Source organism: Trachymyrmex cornetzi, unplaced genomic scaffold, assembly GCF_001594075.2.
Source record: "Trachymyrmex cornetzi isolate Tcor2-1 unplaced genomic scaffold, Tcor1.1 scaffold138, whole genome shotgun sequence".
NCBI lineage: Eukaryota > Metazoa > Arthropoda > Insecta > Hymenoptera > Formicidae > Trachymyrmex > Trachymyrmex cornetzi.
The window spans coordinates 364,224-385,628 of NW_017295960.1; the positions used below are offsets into that span (position 1 = coordinate 364,224).

The 21,405-nt window shown below is 31.7% G+C and overlaps 3 protein-coding genes and 2 pseudogenes across 3 annotated transcripts; all 5 read right to left on the reverse strand.

Moving 5' to 3' along the window:
• Window positions 1-1,982: 1,982 nt before the first annotated feature.
• On the reverse strand, window positions 1,983-3,509 carry LOC108770974 (odorant receptor 9a-like). The gene is made up of 6 exons (XM_018522789.1): window positions 3,461-3,509; window positions 3,126-3,387; window positions 2,939-3,046; window positions 2,741-2,831; window positions 2,206-2,342; window positions 1,983-2,130 (listed from the first exon to the last, which is right to left on the reverse strand). Exons 1-6 carry the CDS (start codon window positions 3,507-3,509, stop codon window positions 1,983-1,985), a joined length of 795 nt encoding a protein of 264 aa, XP_018378291.1.
• Window positions 3,510-4,550: 1,041 nt separating this feature from the next.
• Window positions 4,551-6,077, reverse strand: LOC108770975 (odorant receptor 9a-like). The gene is made up of 6 exons (XM_018522790.1): window positions 6,029-6,077; window positions 5,694-5,955; window positions 5,507-5,614; window positions 5,309-5,399; window positions 4,774-4,910; window positions 4,551-4,698 (listed from the first exon to the last, which is right to left on the reverse strand). The coding sequence occupies exons 1-6, from the start codon at window positions 6,075-6,077 to the stop codon at window positions 4,551-4,553; spliced, it is 795 nt and encodes a 264-aa protein (XP_018378292.1).
• Window positions 6,078-7,116: 1,039 nt separating this feature from the next.
• LOC108770973 (odorant receptor 9a-like) lies at window positions 7,117-8,675 on the reverse strand. Its single transcript, XM_018522788.1, has 6 exons — window positions 8,627-8,675; window positions 8,296-8,557; window positions 8,090-8,209; window positions 7,881-7,971; window positions 7,335-7,471; window positions 7,117-7,264 (listed from the first exon to the last, which is right to left on the reverse strand). Exons 1-6 carry the CDS (start codon window positions 8,673-8,675, stop codon window positions 7,117-7,119), a joined length of 807 nt encoding a protein of 268 aa, XP_018378290.1.
• Window positions 8,676-12,077: 3,402 nt separating this feature from the next.
• LOC108770972 (odorant receptor 67a-like) lies at window positions 12,078-14,739 on the reverse strand (annotated as a pseudogene).
• Window positions 14,740-18,582: 3,843 nt separating this feature from the next.
• On the reverse strand, window positions 18,583-21,376 carry LOC108770970 (odorant receptor 46a-like; annotated as a pseudogene).
• Between the last annotated feature and the right edge of the window lie 29 nt (window positions 21,377-21,405).

Consider the following 21,405-nt stretch of genomic DNA (forward strand, 5'->3'; position numbering starts at 1 on the left):
CCAAAAAGATTAACATTAAAATCTACATACATACGTGATTTGACGATAAAATTCGTAGACTGTAGAACAAAGAGACATATTCTTTGATAATACTAAAACTTGTTATCTTGCGTAATAACTTCCCCTTTAGTTGAACAAGAAATGAATACATTTTAACACTTATATTAGATGTCATGGTTTCTTACCGATTTCTTTATTTTCCATTCCTGCTTATGTCTTCTTATTAGTAAAACTAAGGTGTGGGAATATGGAAGAGATTGACAAATATTGATTAGATGAGGGAGGAAGAGGTGAGATGTATATTCTGTGGAAAAGGTAGGAATAATATAGAACATTATGTGAGAGAATGTGAGGAATTGAAGGGGAAGTGCAATGAGTTAGGTGAAGAGAAAGGAAAAATTATAGATAGGTTATGGAGTAGGAGCTGGATGATATTAACCCTCGATCCATACACTTATTTTCGGTACCTTTGGACGACACACATGGATCATTCGTATCCGACTCGATTTTAAGGCTCTAAAAGTGCTCGAAAAATTTTGTAAAAATTCACACTTATTCTTTAAGATCTCTACTAAATTATCCGGCTATGCAAACATTGGAAAAAATGTTTAGGAAAATTATGAAAATTACTTTCTGCACCAGAAAAAGAAAATAATTTTAATATAAAAATTGTCACTTTGCTATCTATGTACCAAAACAAATCATTGTAGGATGTTTCTGTACAGATATCAGAGTTTACAAAAAAAAATATTACGGGAGCCAGATGCAAAAAAGTGCAATTATTTGAGCATCTAAATATGTCATATTTTTAATGTGGACAAATACAGTATTTTTAAAGAAAAAACTGTTTTTGATTTTATTAAAGTACAAAAATGATTATTATTAATGCAAACAGAAATATTAAAAAAGTGATTTCCACAGAAAATATTAAATTTATTTATGGTATGCGTTCGCTGTATATCGGTGATAAATGGACTTCGCGTATCGGCTTCTCGTAGTGAATACAGCAAAAAAATATAGACACGATAAAATAAGCCTACTCAATACAAAAATAGCAAAATAACTGATTCACTTACTTGTGAAAAAGACACCTACCAATTATACACATATGGGTCTTTCGGTTTCTCACGCAACTTTGCGACCGTACTGCTCGACAACACATAGAGATTCTTTGTCGCCGTTGTTTCCCTATCGTCCCCCCATCATAAAGTTTGTTTCCTTGGGGAGGGAGGAAGGCATAGGGCGATGTTCACAGATATATGAGAAATGAAAACTATTAGAAATGGGCATGGACACGAAAGACCCAGAATGATTCGAGAATTAAGAATAAGGTCATAAAGAAAGATAAAGAGTAAATACTAAGAATGAAAAGAGACGAGAAAGAAAACGCTTTAAGTCTAAAATAGATGCGTAGATCCGTCCAAAGTAATAAAGAAGCTAGAGGGAGAGGCGAAAAGGGGAATAAAGACTGAAGAATTAAAGACTGTAAAATAAAGCTGCGAATTGCGATGTATAAGTAGCGAAAAATTAATAGTTAAGGTAGTACAGAGCAATTTATATTTGTGTAATCCAGATAGAGAAAAGAAATAAGTGGACAGTAAGCTAAGGTAGTAAATAGTAAAATAGTAAAATAATAAAATAGTAAAGATTGCATAAAAAATAACAGCGCGTGTAAGGAACGGATGGATAAAAAAGACTATGAGAAAATTGTAAACCAAGTTCCCTTTTTGACTATACATTATATGCTGAAGAGAAATAGATTATATTCTAATAAATATTTAAGTATAATTTTTTCACTGCATAATTTCTATTACTATAATATAATTGTAGTTGCATACTATCCAAAATTATATATTGATCAATGATCATTGGAAGGATGCAAGCACTGTAAAATACGACACCGAAGACTGCACAACCTTTAAAATATAGGACAATATTCTTAAGAGAGACTTCAAAGAAACATGAAACAACATATAAGTTGCCTAAATAATATTTACCGTGGTAAAGCTCTTCAAAGAGAAGATAAAAATCTTGCCGGCGCTCAAGAAACAGGGTTCCATGCTCCTTCGCATTACGAACAGAAGCAGCTTTCGTGATTCCGCAGGTATTTCGTACCAGGAAGAATTATATCTACAACAACTGTGTATCTCAGTTGTCAGCAAATTTGCAATTTCACTAAATTTATTAATGATTATAAAATCTTACACTTTGTCGCGCAATTGTATGCTGTGATTGATCAGTCTCTGACCTTGTAGACTGAAGAAAAACGTGTGTAATACTTGACCAAAGATATACATTAGGTACTTGAACATTTCATTAATGTCGCCGTATTGTAACGCAACCTTAAATGCAAAAAATACGATATTTTGATCTCTTGCTTCAGTATACCCACTGTACTACAAGGATTTTGTTTTATGGTATGTGATAGGTGATAATAATCGAATTTCAATGACGTTCGGTTTTTTCAACAACTTTGAAAGTGATGAAAAATAATTTTTTTATTTTTCACTTGGTTTTCTCGAATGCTTGTGACATGCTAGATTATTTTTAAATACAGTTCCGTAATCGACGAGAAAAGCCTATAAAAATTACATGTCAAGAAATATGAAAAAAGTTTAAAAACGTTGCATAGTGCTGTTAATAATATAACCATGAGTAATGCAACACAAAGGACAAATAACATCGCACGAAATATGCAGATACCAAGTTGAATTGCAATAACAAATAGGTAGATACGTACTTGTAGCAAAGTAATAGTCAATGTTACAGTAACTATCAGCATTTGTACTGCGAAAGCAGTGCAAAAAATGTCTTCAAGAATTTTCGCGAAACTGTCCAATAGAAACAAATTTTGTGGTACTTATATAGTACAATTTTTGGTTATTTTTTCTTTAAATTTATAGAACACGTTCTACATAATACAAGATTGTGCACTTACCGTAAAGCTCGCCAGTGTGCATGAATGGAAACTACGATTTTCCGATTATACGATAGATTATTATTCGCGTCGTTACGATCCTTACGTGATAAAGTCTCAAGATGAAATCTGTGAACATTTAAGGGACGGTTTCGATCTTTCCTTGAATCGTGAGAGAAACAACGTAAAAAAAAATTGTCTTTCTTACCCAACCACTGCAAAAAGGCTGCAGATATGCTCAATATAAATAAAAAACGTGGAATCGTGTGCGGCTGCCGCCGTAAGAGATATATTGACGCTCACATAGATGTGAAATATAATGTAGAAATAATATTTCTCTTCGTCCATGAAATAATATACGTCATAAGGCATAGTTATAGGTCGGGAATCGTTGAGGGGTAATACAATGTTCAGCAATTTGGGTACAAGGGAAAGTAATATGAACGCACTGAGGGATAAGTATAAATATACTGCAACAAAACGAAATAATTGTGTGTCATTCATAAAAATAAAAATAATAGGTACTGAACGATTTTTCCTTACAGACATATGCGAAAGAAATCAATCTTGCGTTCGTGGCATACTTTTTCATAATTTCATATTCCTCCGTGCTATTCAATTTCTCCCAATCGTCACACAGATAGTCCATAAAATTTTTTATCTAGAAACACCGTCAATGGATGTTCAATCTCATTAGACAGTCCGACAATCATAAAAGGCCGTGATGATAAAAAATAATAAAATAAGAATAATAAAAGAAGAGTATAATAAAAATTCGAATAATAACATTTAATCAATTTATAATACAAATTTCGGCGTACTTTGCTACTGTTAAACTGGCATGTGTATAGTTTCAACAAAATCATAACCATCAACATAAACGCTGGTATAGTTAATAGAATGCATCGTACGTTTCCGTCGCAGTGAAGAATTTGAGCCACCTAGAAGAATCTTTACTTATTTCAGACGATTTATGATGCAGTTCCGCAGGAAAAATTTATAATTTTATTTTTATATGTCGTGTATATTGATACGAATGCCTTATATTAATATATATTTTTTACTTCATGAAATGATTATAGCTTTATAGACGAACTTAATAGATATAATTCGACAAAATAAATTATGTTATATATACTTGTAAATTTTAATTAACTTTTTTACGTCATAAAATTTAAAATTTTTACGTCAAAAAGTTTTGAATATTTGTGTAATCCAGATAGAGGAAAGAAATAAGTGGATAGTAAGCTAAGGTGGTAAATAGTAAAATAGTAAAATAATAAAATAGTAAAGAACACATAAAAAATAACAGCGCGTGTAAGGTATGGATAGATAAAAAAGACTAATGTAAGAGGAAATTGTAAACCAAGTCCTCTTTTTGGCTATACATTATATGCTGAAGAGAAATAGATTATATTCTAATAAATATTTAAGTATAATTTGTTCACTACATAATTTCTATTACTATAATATAATTGTAATTGCATACTATCCAAAATTATATATTGATCAATGCTCATTGGAAGGAAGCAAGCATGGTAAAATAGGACACCGAAGACTGCATAACCTTTAAAATAAAGGACAATATTCTTAAGAGAGAGTTCAAAGAAACATGAAACAACATATAAGTTGCCTAAATAATATTTACCGTGGTAAAGCTCTTCAAAGAGAAGATAAAAATCTTGCCGGCGCTCAAGAAACAGGGTTCCATGCTCCTTCGCATTACGAACAGAAGCAGCTTTCGTGATTCCGCAGGTATTTCGTACCAGGAAGAATTATATCTACAACAACTGTGTATCTCAGTTGTCAGCAAATTTGCAATTTCACTAAATTTATTAATGATTATAAAATCTTACACTTTGTCGCGCAATTGTATGCTGTGATTGATCAGTCTCTGACCTTGCAGACTGTAGCAAAAAGTATGTATTACTTGAGCAACGATAAACGCAAGGTACTTCAACGTTTCTTTAATGTCGCCGTAATGTAACACAACCTTAAATGCAAAAAATACGATATTTTAATCTGTTGCTTCAGTATACCCACTGTACTACAAGGATTTTGTTTTATGGTATGTGATAGGTGATAATAATCGAATTTCAATGACGTTCGGTTTTTTTAACAACTTTGAAAGTGATGAAAAATAATTTTTTTATTTTTTACTTGGTTTTCTCGAATGCTTGTGACATGCTAGATTATTTTTAAATACAGTTCCGTAATCGACGAGAAAAGCCTATAAAAATTACATGTCAAGAAATATGAAAAAAGTTTAAAAACGTTGCATAGTGCTGTTAATAATATAACCATGAGTAATGCAACACAAAGGACAAATAACATCGCACGAAATATGCAGATACCAAGTTGAATTGCAATAACAAATAGGTAGATACGTACTTGTAGCAAAGTAATAGTCAATGTTACAGTAACTATCAGCATTTGTACTGCGAAAGCAGTGCAAAAAATGTCTTCAAGAATTTTCGCGAAACTGTCCAATAGAAACAAATTTTGTGGTACTTATATAGTACAATTTTTGGTTATTTTTTCTTTAAATTTATAGAACACGTTCTACATAATACAAGATTGTGCACTTACCGTAAAGCTCGCCAGTGTGCATGAATGGAAACTACGATTTTCCGATTATACGATAGATTATTATTCGCGTCGTTACGATCCTTACGTGATAAAGTCTCAAGATGAAATCTGTGAACATTTAAGGGACGGTTTCGATCTTTCCTTGAATCGTGAGAGAAACAACGTAAAAAAAAATTGTCTTTCTTACCCAACCACTGCAAAAAGGCTGCAGATATGCTCAATATAAATAAAAAACGTGGAATCGTGTGCGGCTGCCGCCGTAAGAGACATATTGACGCTCACATAGATGTGAAATATAATGTAGAAATAATATTTCTCTTCGTCCACGAAATAATATACGTCATAAGGCATAGTTATAGGTCGGGAATCGTTGAGGGGTAATACAATGTTCAGCAATTTGGGTACAAGGGAAAGTAATATGAACGCACTGAGGGATAAGTATAAATATACTGCAACAAAACGAAATAATTGTGTGTCATTCATAAAAATAAAAATAATAGGTACTGAACGATTTTTCCTTACAGACATATGCGAAAGAAATCAATCTTGCGTTCGTGGCATACTTTTTCATAATTTCATATTCCTCCGTGCTATTCAATATCTCCCAATCGTCACACAGATAGTCCATAACATTTTTTATCTAGAAACACCGTCAATGGATGTTCAATCTCATTAGACAGTCCGACAATCAAAAAAAAATCCGTGATGATAAAAAATAATAAAATAAGAATAATAAAAGAAGAGTATAATAAAAATTCGAATAATAATCTTTTAATCAATTTATAATACAAATTTCGGTGTTAATACAAATTTCGGCGTACTTTGCTACTGTTAAACTGGCATGTGTATAGTTTCAACAAAATCATAACCATCAACATAAACGCTGGTATAGTTAATAGAATGCATCGTACGTTTCCGTCGCAGTGAAGAATTTGAGCCACCTAGAAGAATCTTTACTTATTTCAGACGATTTATGATGCAGTTCCGCAGGAAAAATTTATAATTTTATTTTTATATGTCGTGTATATTGATACGAATGCCTTATATTAATATATATTTTTTACTTCATGAAATGATTATAGCTTTATAGACGAACTTAATAGATATAATTCGACAAAATAAATTATGTTATATATACCTGTAAATTTTAATTAACTTTTTTACGTCATAAAATTTTGAATATTTGTGTAATCCAGATAGAGGAAAGAAATAAGTGGATAGTAAGCTAAGGTGGTAAATAGTAAAATAGTAAAATAATAAAATAGTAAAGAACACATAAAAAATAACAGCGCGTGTAAGGTATGGATAGATAAAAAAGACTAATGTAAGAGGAAATTGTAAACCAAGTCCTCTTTTTGGCTATACATTATATGCTGAAGAGAAATAGATTATATTCTAATAAATATTTAAGTATAATTTGTTCACTACATAATTTCTATTACTATAATATAATTGTAATTGCATACTATCCAAAATTATATATTGATCAATGCTCATTGGAAGGAAGCAAGCATGGTAAAATAGGACACCGAAGACTGCATAACCTTTAAAATAAAGGACAATATTCTTAAGAGAGAGTTCAAAGAAACATGAAACAACATATAAGTTGCCTAAATAATATTTACCGTGGTAAAGCTCTTCAAAGAGAAGACATAAATCTTGCCGGCGCTCAAGAAACAGGGTTCCATGCTCCTTCGCATCACGTGCAGAAGTAGCCTTTGTGTTTCCGCAGGTATTTCATACCAGGAGGAATTGTATCTGGGACATCTTTGTAGTCGTCAGCAAATTTTCGATTTCACCGATTTTAAGTGATTACATAAAGTCTTACATTTTGTCGCTTAATTGCAAGCTGTGATCAAGCAATCTCTGACCATGAAGACTGTAGAGGAACGTGTGCAATACTTGAGCGAAGATAAACGTCAGGTGCTTCAACATTTCATGAATTTCGTCGTACTGTAACGCAACCTTGAACATGACAAGTACGATATTTTAATCTCTTGATTTAGTATACACACACACACTATACAAGGGTTTTATTTTATAGTATATGGCAAGTGATTTCCGATAATAACCGAATCTTTACGACGTTCTGTTTTTTAAACAATTTAAAAAATGGCCAAATATAATTTTTTAATTTTTTAAAGCCGAAAGCCTGTGACATGCTAGACTGCTAGAGTATTTTTAAATACATTTTCATAATCTACGATAAAACCCTATTAGAATTACATGTCAAGACATATGAAAAAAGTTTAAAAATGTCACATGTTGTTGTTAATCATATAACCGCGAGTAATGCAACACGAACGACAAGTAACATCGTACGAAATATGCATGTACCAAGTTGAATTGCAACAACAAATAGATAGATACGTACTTGTAGTAGAGTAATGCTCAATGTGATAACAACTATCAGCATTTGTATTGCGAGAGCAGTGCAAAACATGTCTTCAAGAATCTCCGCGAATCTGTCCAATGGAAACAAATTTTGTACTTACATTAGTACTTACATTAGTATAATTCCTAGTTTCGTTTTCATTTTTATGTATAACATACGATCTACCTAATATAATATTGTGTACTTACCGTAAAGCTCTCCAGTGTGCATGAATGAAGATAGCGATTTTCCGAGTATAGATCTTCCGATGATCCGAACAATTATTCGCATCGTTACGATCTTTATATGATAAAGTCTCAAGACGAAATCTGTGAACATTTCAGCCGCAAGTTCCGCTCTCCCGATCAGTCGTGATAGAAACAACGTATAAAAAAGTATATATAGTTTTTCTTACCCAACCACAGCAAAGAGGCTACAAACATGCTCAATGTACATAAAAAACGTGCAATCGTGCGCGACTACCGCCGTAAGAGCTATAGTCCCGCCCATGCATATATGAAACATAATGTAGAAATAATATTTTTCTTTATCGACGAAATAATAGGCTTCAAAAGGCATACTTATGGATCGGGATTCATTGAGGGGTAACACGATGTCCAGTAATTTGGGTACGAGAGAAAGTAACACGACCAGATTAGAGCACAAATAAAAATATACTGCAACAAAACGAAATAATCGTCCGTCATTTGTTAAAATAAAAATCATACAGAACTATCTATCCTTACTGAAATATGCCAAAGTAATCAATTTTGCGTTTGTGGCATATTTTTTCATAATTTCGTATTCCTCCGCGCTATACAACTTCTTCCAATCGTCACACAGATGGTCAGTAAGACTTCTGACCTACAATAAAAATGCCATCGTTGAATGTTGGATCTTACTGAACAGTCCGACGATCGTAGAAGATCGCGATCGCGAAGGATGATAAAAATTTGAATAATTGTCGATCAAATATTTAATATAAATTTCCGCATTGGCATACTTTGTTACTGTTAAATTGGAATGCGTATAGTTTCACCACAAACGTAAACATCGATAGCGTAAGCATCGGTATAGTCAGTTTAATACATCGTGCGTTTCCGTCGCAATGAAAAATTTGGGCCACCTAGAAGTATACTTATTCAAACTCACTTTAGATGATTTGTAATGCAGTTCCGCAGGATAAAATTCTATTTTTAATTTCATATCTCGTGTATTTTGATACGCGTACATTTTAAAATACATTTTTCATACAATAATTTCACAAAATGATAAAAAGAGTCTATCTTGCATTTTGTCGAATTATATATCGTCTATAAGACGCGCTTAAAAGATATACATACGCGTTGTGTATTTTAATTAATTTTTTTACGCAACCTATTGACCTTCAGATTTAAGTTTAGTATAGTGACTATTAAAAATTTTATGAACAACCTGTGGAACAATCAGCGAAAAAACGGTAAGAGTTATCAAGCTCATTCGAAAAAGCTTCACTCGTTTTTCCTGGTAAGGCCACTGGCCGCAGAATAACAACAATTTTTTTGTAATACTGTAGTAATCTTTCCACACTAATGCCATAATTTTCAATGTTTTATCTTTGGCAACACGCAATCGACTGAACTTCTCGTCTTGCCTTTGTTATGAGAAACGAATTAATATTTTAGTAGGTGTAATATAGCAAAGTACTACTTACGATAGAAACCTTTGATAGCAATTTTGCGTGTCATGTCTAATAAAATGTGAACATGAAAGGAAACTTATCAACGAACAGGCCAACTCTCTTCCGTATTGAACATATCGATCGGAATATTCAAGGAAATAAGAATTCCTCTGACAAGATGCGTTTACGTGTACTCAGTTGCTAGACATAAATTTTATATCTGTCATATGTAGTTGCTTGTACTATAATGTTATTCTACGTTCAGTACCGCTACAAGGATCAGTAATACGTAACTTCTACTTTTTATAAATGTTTTATATAAAAATACAGAAGTACTGTAGAAAATTATATTCCGTTACTAATACTTGAAATTGTTTCAATTAGTTACATATGTAAATTACAACTAATTCCACAAATAATGGCATCAATTTGTGACTCTGGAAAAATTGAAACTAAAATCATGTAGGTATATATAGTTTGACAATAAAGTTTCCGGACTGTGTCAACAATGAAAAAGGACAAACTTCTCCACGAATTTTACATTATTTTCACGTCAGTTTTTATTGGAACTGACAAGACTCTATTCTCACAATTTAAGGCATCTGTCAAATTAATTGCGATAATACCTTGGTTGAAATTAATGTATTTATCATATGTATACTGAAGATGATCTAATTAAAACTGAAACGTTTATATTCTAAAATATATATTTTGAAATTGTTCTTTTTATATTTAATAAATCTATATATTGTTTCGCTCATAAGACCTTGCGTAGTAGTGTATGCTCTCTTTGTAATATTGTTTTTAAATTTTAGCCACTTAAATTAGTTTATCGTACATTATTTTGTCTTCCAAAGTAGCCTTTTATGATATCCATATACTACATACATCTCTGTTATAAAGCGTTGAAACTTTATTTTAATTTAAGTAGTTGGAGTGCTACCTAGAGCAATCGTCAAATTTATCTAAATGTCCTCGAAACCTTGAACAAAAAAAGGTGTAATTTTTATGATGATTTTGTGCTTCGAGAACAGCATGAAATCCGAAAAAGCCAATTCTGACGATTAAAATAAATGGCTAGTCTCAAAAATCTCTTTCTCAGTCCGAATATTTGACAATGAAAGAATTGTTAAGATCAGCCACTTATCTTAGTACCAGATCTGGTTTTATTGGATTTAATGATGTTTCTTAAAAATATAATAAAAAATAAACATTTTCAAGACGACGACAACACATTTAGAGGAACTAATGTTCTAAAATCTAAATAACACTCAAACTACGGACTTTAAGAGAAGTTTTAAAGTGTTATATCATACATTAGACATTTTATTAAATAAAATATATAAAATAGTATCAAAATTAAAAATTTATATTAATTTCTAGTTCGCGTATAATATGCGTAGCAAATATAATTGAATAGAAGGTATAACAGGTCAAAAATTGAACAAGCCAAAATTTAGATGACTAATATGGATAACTTTATTATCAATGTTTGACTAACGAAAATAAATCATAGAACATTTCGAATTATGCGTTAGTTTAAATTATTTTCTTATGGAGTTATAATCAGTTTATGGCTGAGAAGGACTAATTAAATAACTAAGTGAAAGTAAAAGAATTCCAGATAAATGAAAAAATATAGACGTCTAACATTTTTGATTAAGATTGTTTATCCGAAATATTAAATATTCAAGATACACATAACAACAGTCAATGTACGCATAATTTTGATAAAGAATTAACGATAAACAATGGAATTAGGAGTGTTTAATTATATTAGGAGAATTAAAGACATACGGTATTGTTTTTTTCGACAAATGCCACCGGAAAATATCGTCAGATGCACAAATAAATATAATAGCTACTAAAGGAATGAGAGCACCGTAAAGTATGGCATCAACATTTGCAAAATCTTCAAAACAAGATCATTATGTTTCGTAAAAGAAATACTATGACACACACACACAAACACACGATAATTCTGCGCATATTAACGTAAAGCTCCCTAGGCAGTATATAGACATAGATCTCGTCGGTGCTTGAAAAACTCGGTTGTACACTCTTCACCATCACAATTAGCTTCTGTGATCTCATTTGACATGCTCGCCATGATTTTGGCGTAACATTAAATCGAATTTTATCAGTTAAAGATTTGAATCCAATTATTTTTGCAACTCACGCTAACGACATTATTATGTATTATATACTTTAGATGCAAATATAATCCAGTTCATAACTAAAAAACTGTTACCTGCCCAATATCTATCCTACCTAATATTCTTCTTTTAAAACCGAACAAAAAATGAACATATTTCAGTACTTAAAATAAATAGCATTTCTTACCCATTTTTCCATTTTTATTTTTGCTTATATCTTCTTATAGTTTGTAACTTCCGTGTAAAAATGAGATTAAAAATGAGATTAAAAATATAAAATTAATGTGTATAATGTAAATATTATTTCCACTGCACGATCTCTATTACTATAATATTATTGTGGTTGTACAGATACTATCCAAATTACATATTGACCATTGATCATTGGAAGGATGCAAGTACGGTAAAATACGAAACAGAAGACTGCATTACCTTTAAAATAAATGCCAGTATTCTTAAGAGAGACTTCAAAGGAACATGTAAAAACATAAATTTGGTAAATAACATTTACCGTGGAGAAGCTCTTCAGAGAAAAGACATAAATTTTGCCGGCGCTCAAAAAACAAGGTTGCAAGCTCCTTCGCATCACGAACAGAAGCAGCCTTCGTGATTCCGCAGATATTTCATACCAGGAGGAATTGTATCTACAACAACTTTGAATCTCAGTCGTCAACAAATTTTCGATTTTACCGATATTAAGTGATTAAAATCTTACATTTTATCGCTTAATATCGAGCTGTGGTCAATCAATCTCTGTCCTAGTATACTGAAGCAGAACGTGTGTACCACCTGAACAAAGATATACGCCAGGAACTTCATCATTTCATTCTTTTCGCCATACAGTAACGAAATCTGAAACATGACGAATACGATATTTTATTTTTTTTATTTAGTACACACACTGTATAACAAGAATTTTGCTTTATAGTAAATAGCAAGTGATTTTAGAAAATAACGAATTTTTTAGACGTTTCGTTTTTTTTTTTTTTTAGACAACTTTAGAAATGACCAAAGGACAATATTTTCTAAAAAGTAAAATTGTAAAACGAGAAAGACGAGTCAATGCTAGTTGTTAATTGCTAATGATTAATCTATTTTCAATTCAATCAATATAAACATTTAATATACAAATGTTTCGACCTTTATCATATCATCCTCAGTGTAAAACATAAAACAATTAAAAATAAAAATAAATTTAAAAGGATCGTAATCGGTTACATAATAGAAAATTATTTAAATATAGAGCGTTTATGAAGTCATTAATTAAAATTATCTGTAGTTCATATTCTATTTTGTGATGGAAGGATTCATTATATCGCACGATTAAAATAATTAAAATGCATAAATAATTTTTTTTATTTTTGCCCGGTTTTATTCGGAAGTCTGTGATATGCCAGAATATTTTTAATTACAATTTCGTAATCTACCAGAAATCAGAATTAATACATATCAAATACATAAAACAAGTCATATATAACACATCAAAAAATATGAAACAAGTTTAAAAACGTTTGAAATAAAAAGCTTAATAATAACTCTCAAATTTTAAAAAACATTAACAATACAAGACAAATGAAAGTAAGGCGCTGTAATTGGAGCGCAGATACAATTATAAAAACTTGTGACAATTTCTTACATAGATGTATTTAAGAAACTATGTTAAAATTTCAGAATAAACGGAATAAACGGAATTTTAACATAGTTTCTTAAATACATCTATGTAAGAAATTGTCACAAGTTTTTATAATTGTATCTGCGCTCCAATTACCGCGCTTTACTCTCATTTGCCTTGTATTGTTAATATTTTTTTAAAATGGTACTTCAACATTTCATTAATGTCACCGTAATGTAACACAACCTTAAATGCAAAAAATACGATATTTTAATCTGTTGCTTCAGTATACACACTGTACTACAAGGATTTTATTCTATAGTATGTGATAGGTGATTTCCGATAATAATCGAATTTCTATGACGTTCCGTTTTTTACTTTGAAAGTGATAAAAAATATTTTTTTATTTCTCACTTGGTTTCCCCCAAAGCTTGTGACATGCTACATTATTTTTAAATATAATTTCGTAATCGACGAGAAAAGTCTATCAAAATTATATGTCAAGAAACACGAAAAAAGTTTAAAAACGTCGCACAGTGCTGTTAATCATATAACCGCGAGTAATGCAACACGAACGACAAATAATATCGCACGAAATATGCAGATACCAAGTTGAATTGCGATAACTAATAGGTAGATACGTACTTGTAGCAGAGTAATGGTCAACGCTACAGTAACTAGCAGCATTTGTACTGCGAAAGCAATACAAAAGATGTCTTCAAGAATCTCCGCGAATCTATCCAATGGAATGAAATTTTGTGGTATTTAATTCAGTACAATTTCCTGTCTCCCTCTTATTTTTTTAAATGTATAATATACGTTCTATTTAATACAATACTGTGTGTACTCACCGTAAAGCTCGCCAGTGTGCACGAACAGAGATAACTATTTTCCGATTGTAGATCTTCCGATCATCTAAACAATTATTCGCATTGTTACGGACATTAAGTGATAAAGTCTCAAGATGAAATCTGTAAACATTTAAGCAGTAGTTCCGCTCTCCCGATCAATCGTGTTAGAATCAATGTAAAAAAAAATTAATTTTTCTTACCCAGCCACAGCAAAGAGGCTGCAGACATGTTCAATGTAAATAAAAAAAGTGCAATCGTGCGCGACTGCCACCATATTAGCTATAGTCCCGAACACAGAGCAATGAAAGATAATGTAGAAGTAATATTTTTCATTATCCACGAAGTAATAAGCATCGTAAAGCATATTTAGAGGCCGGGATTCGTTAAGGGGTAAAACGATGTTCAATAATTTTGGCATGACGGTAAATAATACAAACCCCTTCATACAAAAAGAAACATATACTACAACAAAATGAAATGATCGTACATCACTCGTTAAAATAAAAAGAAAACTGAGCGATTTATCCTTACAGATATATGCCAAAGTAATCAATTTTGCGTTCGTGGCATATTTTTTCATAATTTCATATTCTTCCGCGTTATTCAACTTCTCCCAGTCATCATATAAATGGTCAGTAAGACTTTTGATCTAAAAATATCATCAATTAATATTGAATTATATCGGACATTTCAACGATCGAAGACGATCGAGATCGCAAAGGATAGCAAAAATTTGAATAATTTTCGATCAAATATTTAATATAAATTTCGGTAATGGTATACTTTGCTACTGTTAAATATACATGTGTATAGTTTCACCAGATTTACAACCATCAATATAAACATTGGTATAGTCATTTTAATACATCGCGCGTTTCCATCGCAATGAAAAAATTGGGCCACCTGGAAGTATTCTTATTAAAAGTAACTTGAAACGATTTATGGTGTAGTTTCGCAGATAAAATCTGATAAAACTCTATTTTTAATTGTGTATGCCATGCATTTTGATACGCGTGCATTTTAATATAAATTTTTTATTCGTTTCGTTAATTATGAAAATAATAAAAAGGATCTATCCTTAATTTTGTCGAGTAATATATCGTCTATAAAGCGAGCGTAACAGATATAGATACGTTATGTATATACTGCGTTCTTCAATTGATTTTTTTTATACAACCTGTTTATCATCAGATTTATATCTAGTGTAACGAATTGTAAAAATATTATGATGAACCTGTGGAACGATCAGCGAAAAAATGATCAGAGTCAACGAACGCACTCGAAAGAGTCTCGTTCGTTTTTCCTGATAAGGCCACAGGCCAAAAAGTAACAACAATCTTTTTGTACTACTGTAGTAATCTTTCCACACGAGTGCCATAATTTCAAAAGTAACGTTTTACCTCTCTCTTTGGCAACACGCAATTGACTAAACTTCCCGTCCCGTCTCGTCTTTGATATGAGGAACGAATTAATATTTTAGCAGGTGTAATAGAGAAAAATACTATGTACGCTGGAAACCCTTAACAGCAATTTTTGCGCGTCACGCTTGATAAAAGGTGAACGTGAAAGGTACAACTTATCAACGGGGGGATGGGGTAACTTTTTTCCACGCAAAACGTATCGATTGGAATGCTCAAGGAAATAAGAATTCCTCTGACAAGATGTTTTTACGTGTACTTAGTTGCTAGATATACATATTGTATCTATCATATGTAGTTGCCTATACGTTGTTATTTAATGTTCAGTACCGCTACGAAACGAGTGTCGAAGATAAGTAAGTTCCACTTTATAAATTTTTCTATACAAAAATACATTAGTAGTATATAAAGTTGTATGGAGTAACTAATATCTGAAATTGTTTCAAGTTATATATGTATAAATTATAACTAACTCCGCAAATAATGGCTTCAGTTTGTGACTCTGGTAGGATTGACACTAAAATCGATGTAGGTATACATACTCGTAGTCTTACAATAAAGTACCCGGACTGTGGTAATAAAATAATACAGATCTCTCCGAATATTATCCCACAGGTAGAAGTTGCCTACATTTTTCCATGAATATATATTGGGCCAGTGTGGGAAATACTAGCTTGGCAAATCTGGACAGTTCCTGGATTTTTACTAGATATTTTCCATGATTTTTCCCACGTTTTAATTAAAATTGTAGCCTCTGTTTTTTCTCTGGCGCTGGCCAAGTCCAGGCGAGGAATAGCCCGTTGTTTTATTTTTGACTTATAGGCTAAATTATTGCAACGTTGGATATTTTTTGTGGTATGCAATAGTAGCACTTTAGAACACTTCGAAAAGTAATACGAAAGTAAAAAAAAAGTTTAAAGCGCATAAAAATGAGTGATCACGTATTAGCGGCTTCTCGTGTAGTAAAGAACCGAAAATATCCGGAGCGAAAAAAATTGGACAAACAAATAGTAAATATGGAAACCGAGAGTGATGTGTGTGACGAAAGTGAATTTGTACAGAACAAATATTCACGATTAAACAGTAATGAAGATAGTGATGTTGATAAAATATCAACCGTTAATAAAATATGAAATTAAAAGAAAGAAATATTTATGTACTAATATTGCAAATTATTATTATTATTATTATTATTATCACTGAAAAATCCCGAAGAAAACCCGGGTATAATGGGGGCCCTGGGTTGAAATCCGGGAAAATATAATAAAAACCGTAAAAACCGAGCTTGGTGCTTGGAGCAAGCATATGTCCATGCCCGCCGTCTTCAATCACGCATGGGCCACGGGCAGATTTCCTGAACAGATCCAAGGTACACTAGGGGAAAAATATCTAGTGCCAGGCTTTCCCCGAGACTACATTTCTACCTGGGATATTATATTTACCATTCAAAGTAGTCTTCCATGATATCAGTACTCTTCATACATCTTAGTTATAAATATTTGTCAAAACATTTTTTTTATTCCATAGTTGGAATACTGTTTAGAGAACTCGTCACATTTTTCTGAATTTCGTCGAAAATATCTTTCTCAGTAAAGTAATTACACCGACAGAAGGGAATTGTTAAGTTTAGCCTCTTATCTTATTATTACTAAATCTGGCTTTATTGGATTTAATGATGTTTTTAAAATAGCATAATAAAAGGTAAGCATTTTCAATATGACGAGAACACTTAGTGGAAATAATATTCAGAATAACTACGGACTTTAAAGGAAGTTTTGAAGTGTTATAACGAAAAGATGTATATTGATGTCATGTGGAGGACAACATTGACAAATAAAATGTAAAATAATAATTTATTATTCGAATTGTCTATGCTTTTTTTATTGCTGTCTGAAAACTTATTCTCAGACAGTCTTGACAAAAAATATTACATATTTTATATGTATAAAGATTTAGCTAAAAATCGGTTTATTGCATTTGCGGTAAACTACTTTATTTAAAATTCCTTTAAATTTATGTATAATGGTAATAATAAAAACGAATAATGGAGGTAAACAAATAGATAAATGAAAAAATATAAGGTGCCTAACATTTCTGACTAAGGTTGTTTAAACGATCACTTTTTACATAAATATTCAAGATACATAAAGCGAAGTTAATTTATGTATAGTTTCAATAAAGAAATGATACACAATGGAATTGGAAGTATTTGCCTGTATTAGGAGAATTAAAGATATATAATATTGTTTTTTTTCGATGAGTGCGACCAGGTAATATCATCAAAAGCACAAACAACGGGTTGTTAAACGTATGCGAGCACCGTAAAGTATGACATCGAAGTTTGTCAAATCTTCAAAATAAGAGCATTATGTTTCGTTAAAGGAACACTATGACAAGTACACAATAATTCTGCGCGTAATACCATAATAAAAAGCTTACCAGAGAGAAAACATAGATTTTGTCGGTCCTTATAAAACTCGATTGTCACTGTTCATTATCACCATCATGATTAGCTTCTGTGACCTTGACATGCACGCCAGTACCTATAATGCATAATTTTGGCTTTAAATCGAATTTTATCAGTTAAAGATTCGAATTCATTTGTTTTTTTGTTGCAACTCGCGTTATCGACATTACTATATATGTATTATACTTTAAATGAATAATCCAGTCCATTACTAAAAATCTGTTATCTTGCTAGTATCTTCTCAACTAATATCTTTCCTTTAAAATAGAATGAAAAATGAACATATTTCAACATTTCAAATAAATACCACCATTTCTTACCCATTTCTCCATTTTTCATCTTTGCTTATTTCTTCCTATAATTTGTAACTTCCGTGAAAAACGAGAATGGAAATATATTTAACACTGCTATTTTAACAGTGTAGGTAACTCATTCATAATTAATAAGTATAACGTAAATATTATTTCCACTGTACAGTCTCTACTATAATATAATTGTGGTTGCACAGATACTATTCAAATTATATATTGACCATTGATCATTGGAAGGATGCAAGTACGGTAAAATACGACACCGAAGACTGCATAACCTGTAAAATAAGTGTCAGTATATTTATGAAGAACTTCAAGACACAAGAAATAATAAGTTTTGTTAATAATCTTTACCGTTGTGAAGCTCTTCAAAGAGAAGACATAAACCTTGCCGGCGCTCAAGAAACAGGGTTCTATGCTTCTTCGCATAACGTGCAGAAGCAGTCTTTGTGATTCCACAGGTATTTCATACCAGGACGAATTGTATCTGGAATAACATTGTATCTCAGTCATCAACAAATTTGCAATTTCACTAAATTTTATAATGATTATAAAATCTTACATTTTGTCGCGCAATTGCATGCTGTGATTGATCAGCCTCTGACCTTGCAGACTGAAGCAAAACATGTGTAATACTTGACCAAAGATATAAGTTAGGTACTTCAACATTTCATTAATGTCGCCATACTGTAATGCAACCTTAAACGCAAAAAATATGATATTTTAATCTCTTGCTTTAATATACGCACTGTATAATAAGGATTTTGTTTTGTGGCATGTGGCAGGTGACATCCGATAATTCTCCAATTTTTATGACGTTCTGTTGTTTTAAACAACTTCGAAAATGGTGAAAAAAACAATTTTTTAATTCTTCAATTCGGTTTTTCTCGAAAATCTAACATGCTATAGAGTATTTTTAATTATAGATTCGTAATCTACGGGAAAAAACTTAACAGAATTACCTGCCACATGTCAAGATTTATGAAAAATGTTGCACAGCTAGTGCCGTTAATTATACAATCGCGAGTAATGCAACACAAACGATACGTAATATCACATAAAATATGCAAATGCCAGTTTGAATTGCAATAATAAATAGACACATACTTGTAGCAGAGTAATGCTCAATGTTACAACATATATCAGCATATGTACTGCGAAAGCAGTGCAAAAGAGGTCTTCAAGAATCTCCGCGAATCTGTCCAATGGAAGCAAATTTTGTGGTACTTACATTAATGGTGTAAGAATATAAGGTATTTCATTGTGCATAATAACCGGCAGATTAAATTAGGACAACCAATCAAATATTTGTCCTAAATCAGAAGAACCAATCAAATGCTTATCCTAAATTTGGGATAATGCTTTGATTGGTTAAAGAGCATAGTCACGATGTTGAAGACGACTACGCATTCTTGAGAATGAGATACCTAATATTCTTATATCATATTTACATCGATATAATTTCTTATTTTTCTTTCTTTAAATGTGTTCATGTTCTACGTAATATTGTATAGGGGAAAGTGGAAGAATTGTGCGCACCTAAGGGAAATTTATTGTCCCCTGAAATGGTTTTCCAAGTTTAAAGCAATACAAGCATAGAAATAGAAACATTCTTCCGCCATTACGTATTCACATACCGAACAGATTTTCGTTCGATACAGTTGTATTTGACTAAAAGGAAAAAACGGAAAAGCGAAAAAATTTCTCGCGCTTCGGGAAATTGTGCGCAAAACGAAAATCGTAAGAAATGAATGAATCGTGGAATGTTGACAAAGAAATCAATAAATATATTCATTATATTGCAATATGTATAAATAGATATTAAATATACTTTATACACACACACACACACACACACACACACACACACACACACACACACACACACATATATAATATATATTAAGAAAAATACAAAACACATAGTCTTTGACAAAATGAAATGGCAAAATAAAATAATAATGCCAAGAAGAAACGAAAAAATTAGTGTTAATCATTCAATATATTAATGGTGGGTAATTGTGCGCATTTCAAAACGCTTGCGCACAGTTGCCCGCAGCGACCTTACTCGGCACGATTACTTCAACAATTCCTAACCAAACTTAATAAATAACAGCTCAAAAGATGCACATAATAACGTACTTTAATAACGTATGCAACTTTAAACGAACAAATTAAAAATACGGACTTACCACCTTATTTTCTGAATGTTAAAATAACAAGTAAATATGTGATTTTACATTTTTGTATTTCTCTGGCTAGCAATGTATTTACGTCGTATCTTTTGTAGTTTTATATTATAAGAGTTATATTATAAGAGAACGACCTTCAGCGTAAAGTTTCACCACAGTGACGTCTTCATCTATTGGAAAAGTATAAAACCAGGATGCGCACAATTACCCGCAGCGCACAGTACCTCCACTTTCCCCTACTCACCGTAAAGCTCGCCAGTGTGCATGAACGGAGATCGCGATTTTCTGATTGTAGATTTTCCGATTATCCGGTCGATTATTCGTCGTAATGTTAAGATTATTACGTGATAAAGTCTCAAGACGAAATCTGTGAACATTTAAGCGACAATTCGATCAGTCGTGATTCAAACGACGTAAAAAAAAAGAAAAAACATACTAGTTTTTCTTACCCGACCACAGCAAAGAGGCTGCAGACATGTTCAATGTAAATAAAAAGCGCGCAATCGTGCGCGAGTAACGCCAATAGAGCTATAGTCAAACCCGCAGTCATATGACATATAATGTAGAAGTAATATTTTTCTTCGTCCACGAAATAATAGGCGTCGTAAGGCATAGTTATAAGTCGGGATTCGTTCAGAGGTAACACGATGTTCAGTAATGTAGGCATGAGGGAAATTAATATGAATATATTTACGCACATTAAAATATGTACTGCAATAAAATAGAATAATCGTCCATCATTTATCAAAATAAGTATAATAAATAGCGATTTATCCTTACAGAAATATGCCAAAGTAATCAATTTTGCGTTCGTGGCATACTTTTTCATAATTTCATATTCCTCCGTGCTATTCAACT

Coding starts and splice junctions, on each gene's coding strand:
- LOC108770974 (XM_018522789.1), bottom strand. CDS start 3,509: ATGAAAAAGTATGCCACGAACGCAAGATTGATTTCTTTCGCATATGTC. Junction 3,047..3,125: donor AGCCTTTTTGCAGTGGTTGG/GTAAGAAAGACA, acceptor AAATGTTCACAG/ATTTCATCTTGAGACTTTAT. Junction 2,832..2,938: donor GCACACTGGCGAGCTTTACG/GTAAGTGCACAA, acceptor TCTATTGGACAG/TTTCGCGAAAATTCTTGAAG.
- LOC108770975 (XM_018522790.1), bottom strand. CDS start 6,077: ATGAAAAAGTATGCCACGAACGCAAGATTGATTTCTTTCGCATATGTC. Junction 4,911..5,308: donor TGACTATTACTTTGCTACAA/GTACGTATCTAC, acceptor TTTGCATTTAAG/GTTGTGTTACATTACGGCGA. Junction 4,699..4,773: donor ATACAATTGCGCGACAAAGT/GTAAGATTTTAT, acceptor CAGTTGTTGTAG/ATATAATTCTTCCTGGTACG.
- LOC108770973 (XM_018522788.1), bottom strand. CDS start 8,675: ATGAAAAAATATGCCACAAACGCAAAATTGATTACTTTGGCATATTTC. Junction 8,558..8,626: donor GATTACTTTGGCATATTTCA/GTAAGGATAGAT, acceptor GTTTTGTTGCAG/TATATTTTTATTTGTGCTCT. Junction 7,265..7,334: donor TTGCAATTAAGCGACAAAAT/GTAAGACTTTAT, acceptor AAGATGTCCCAG/ATACAATTCCTCCTGGTATG.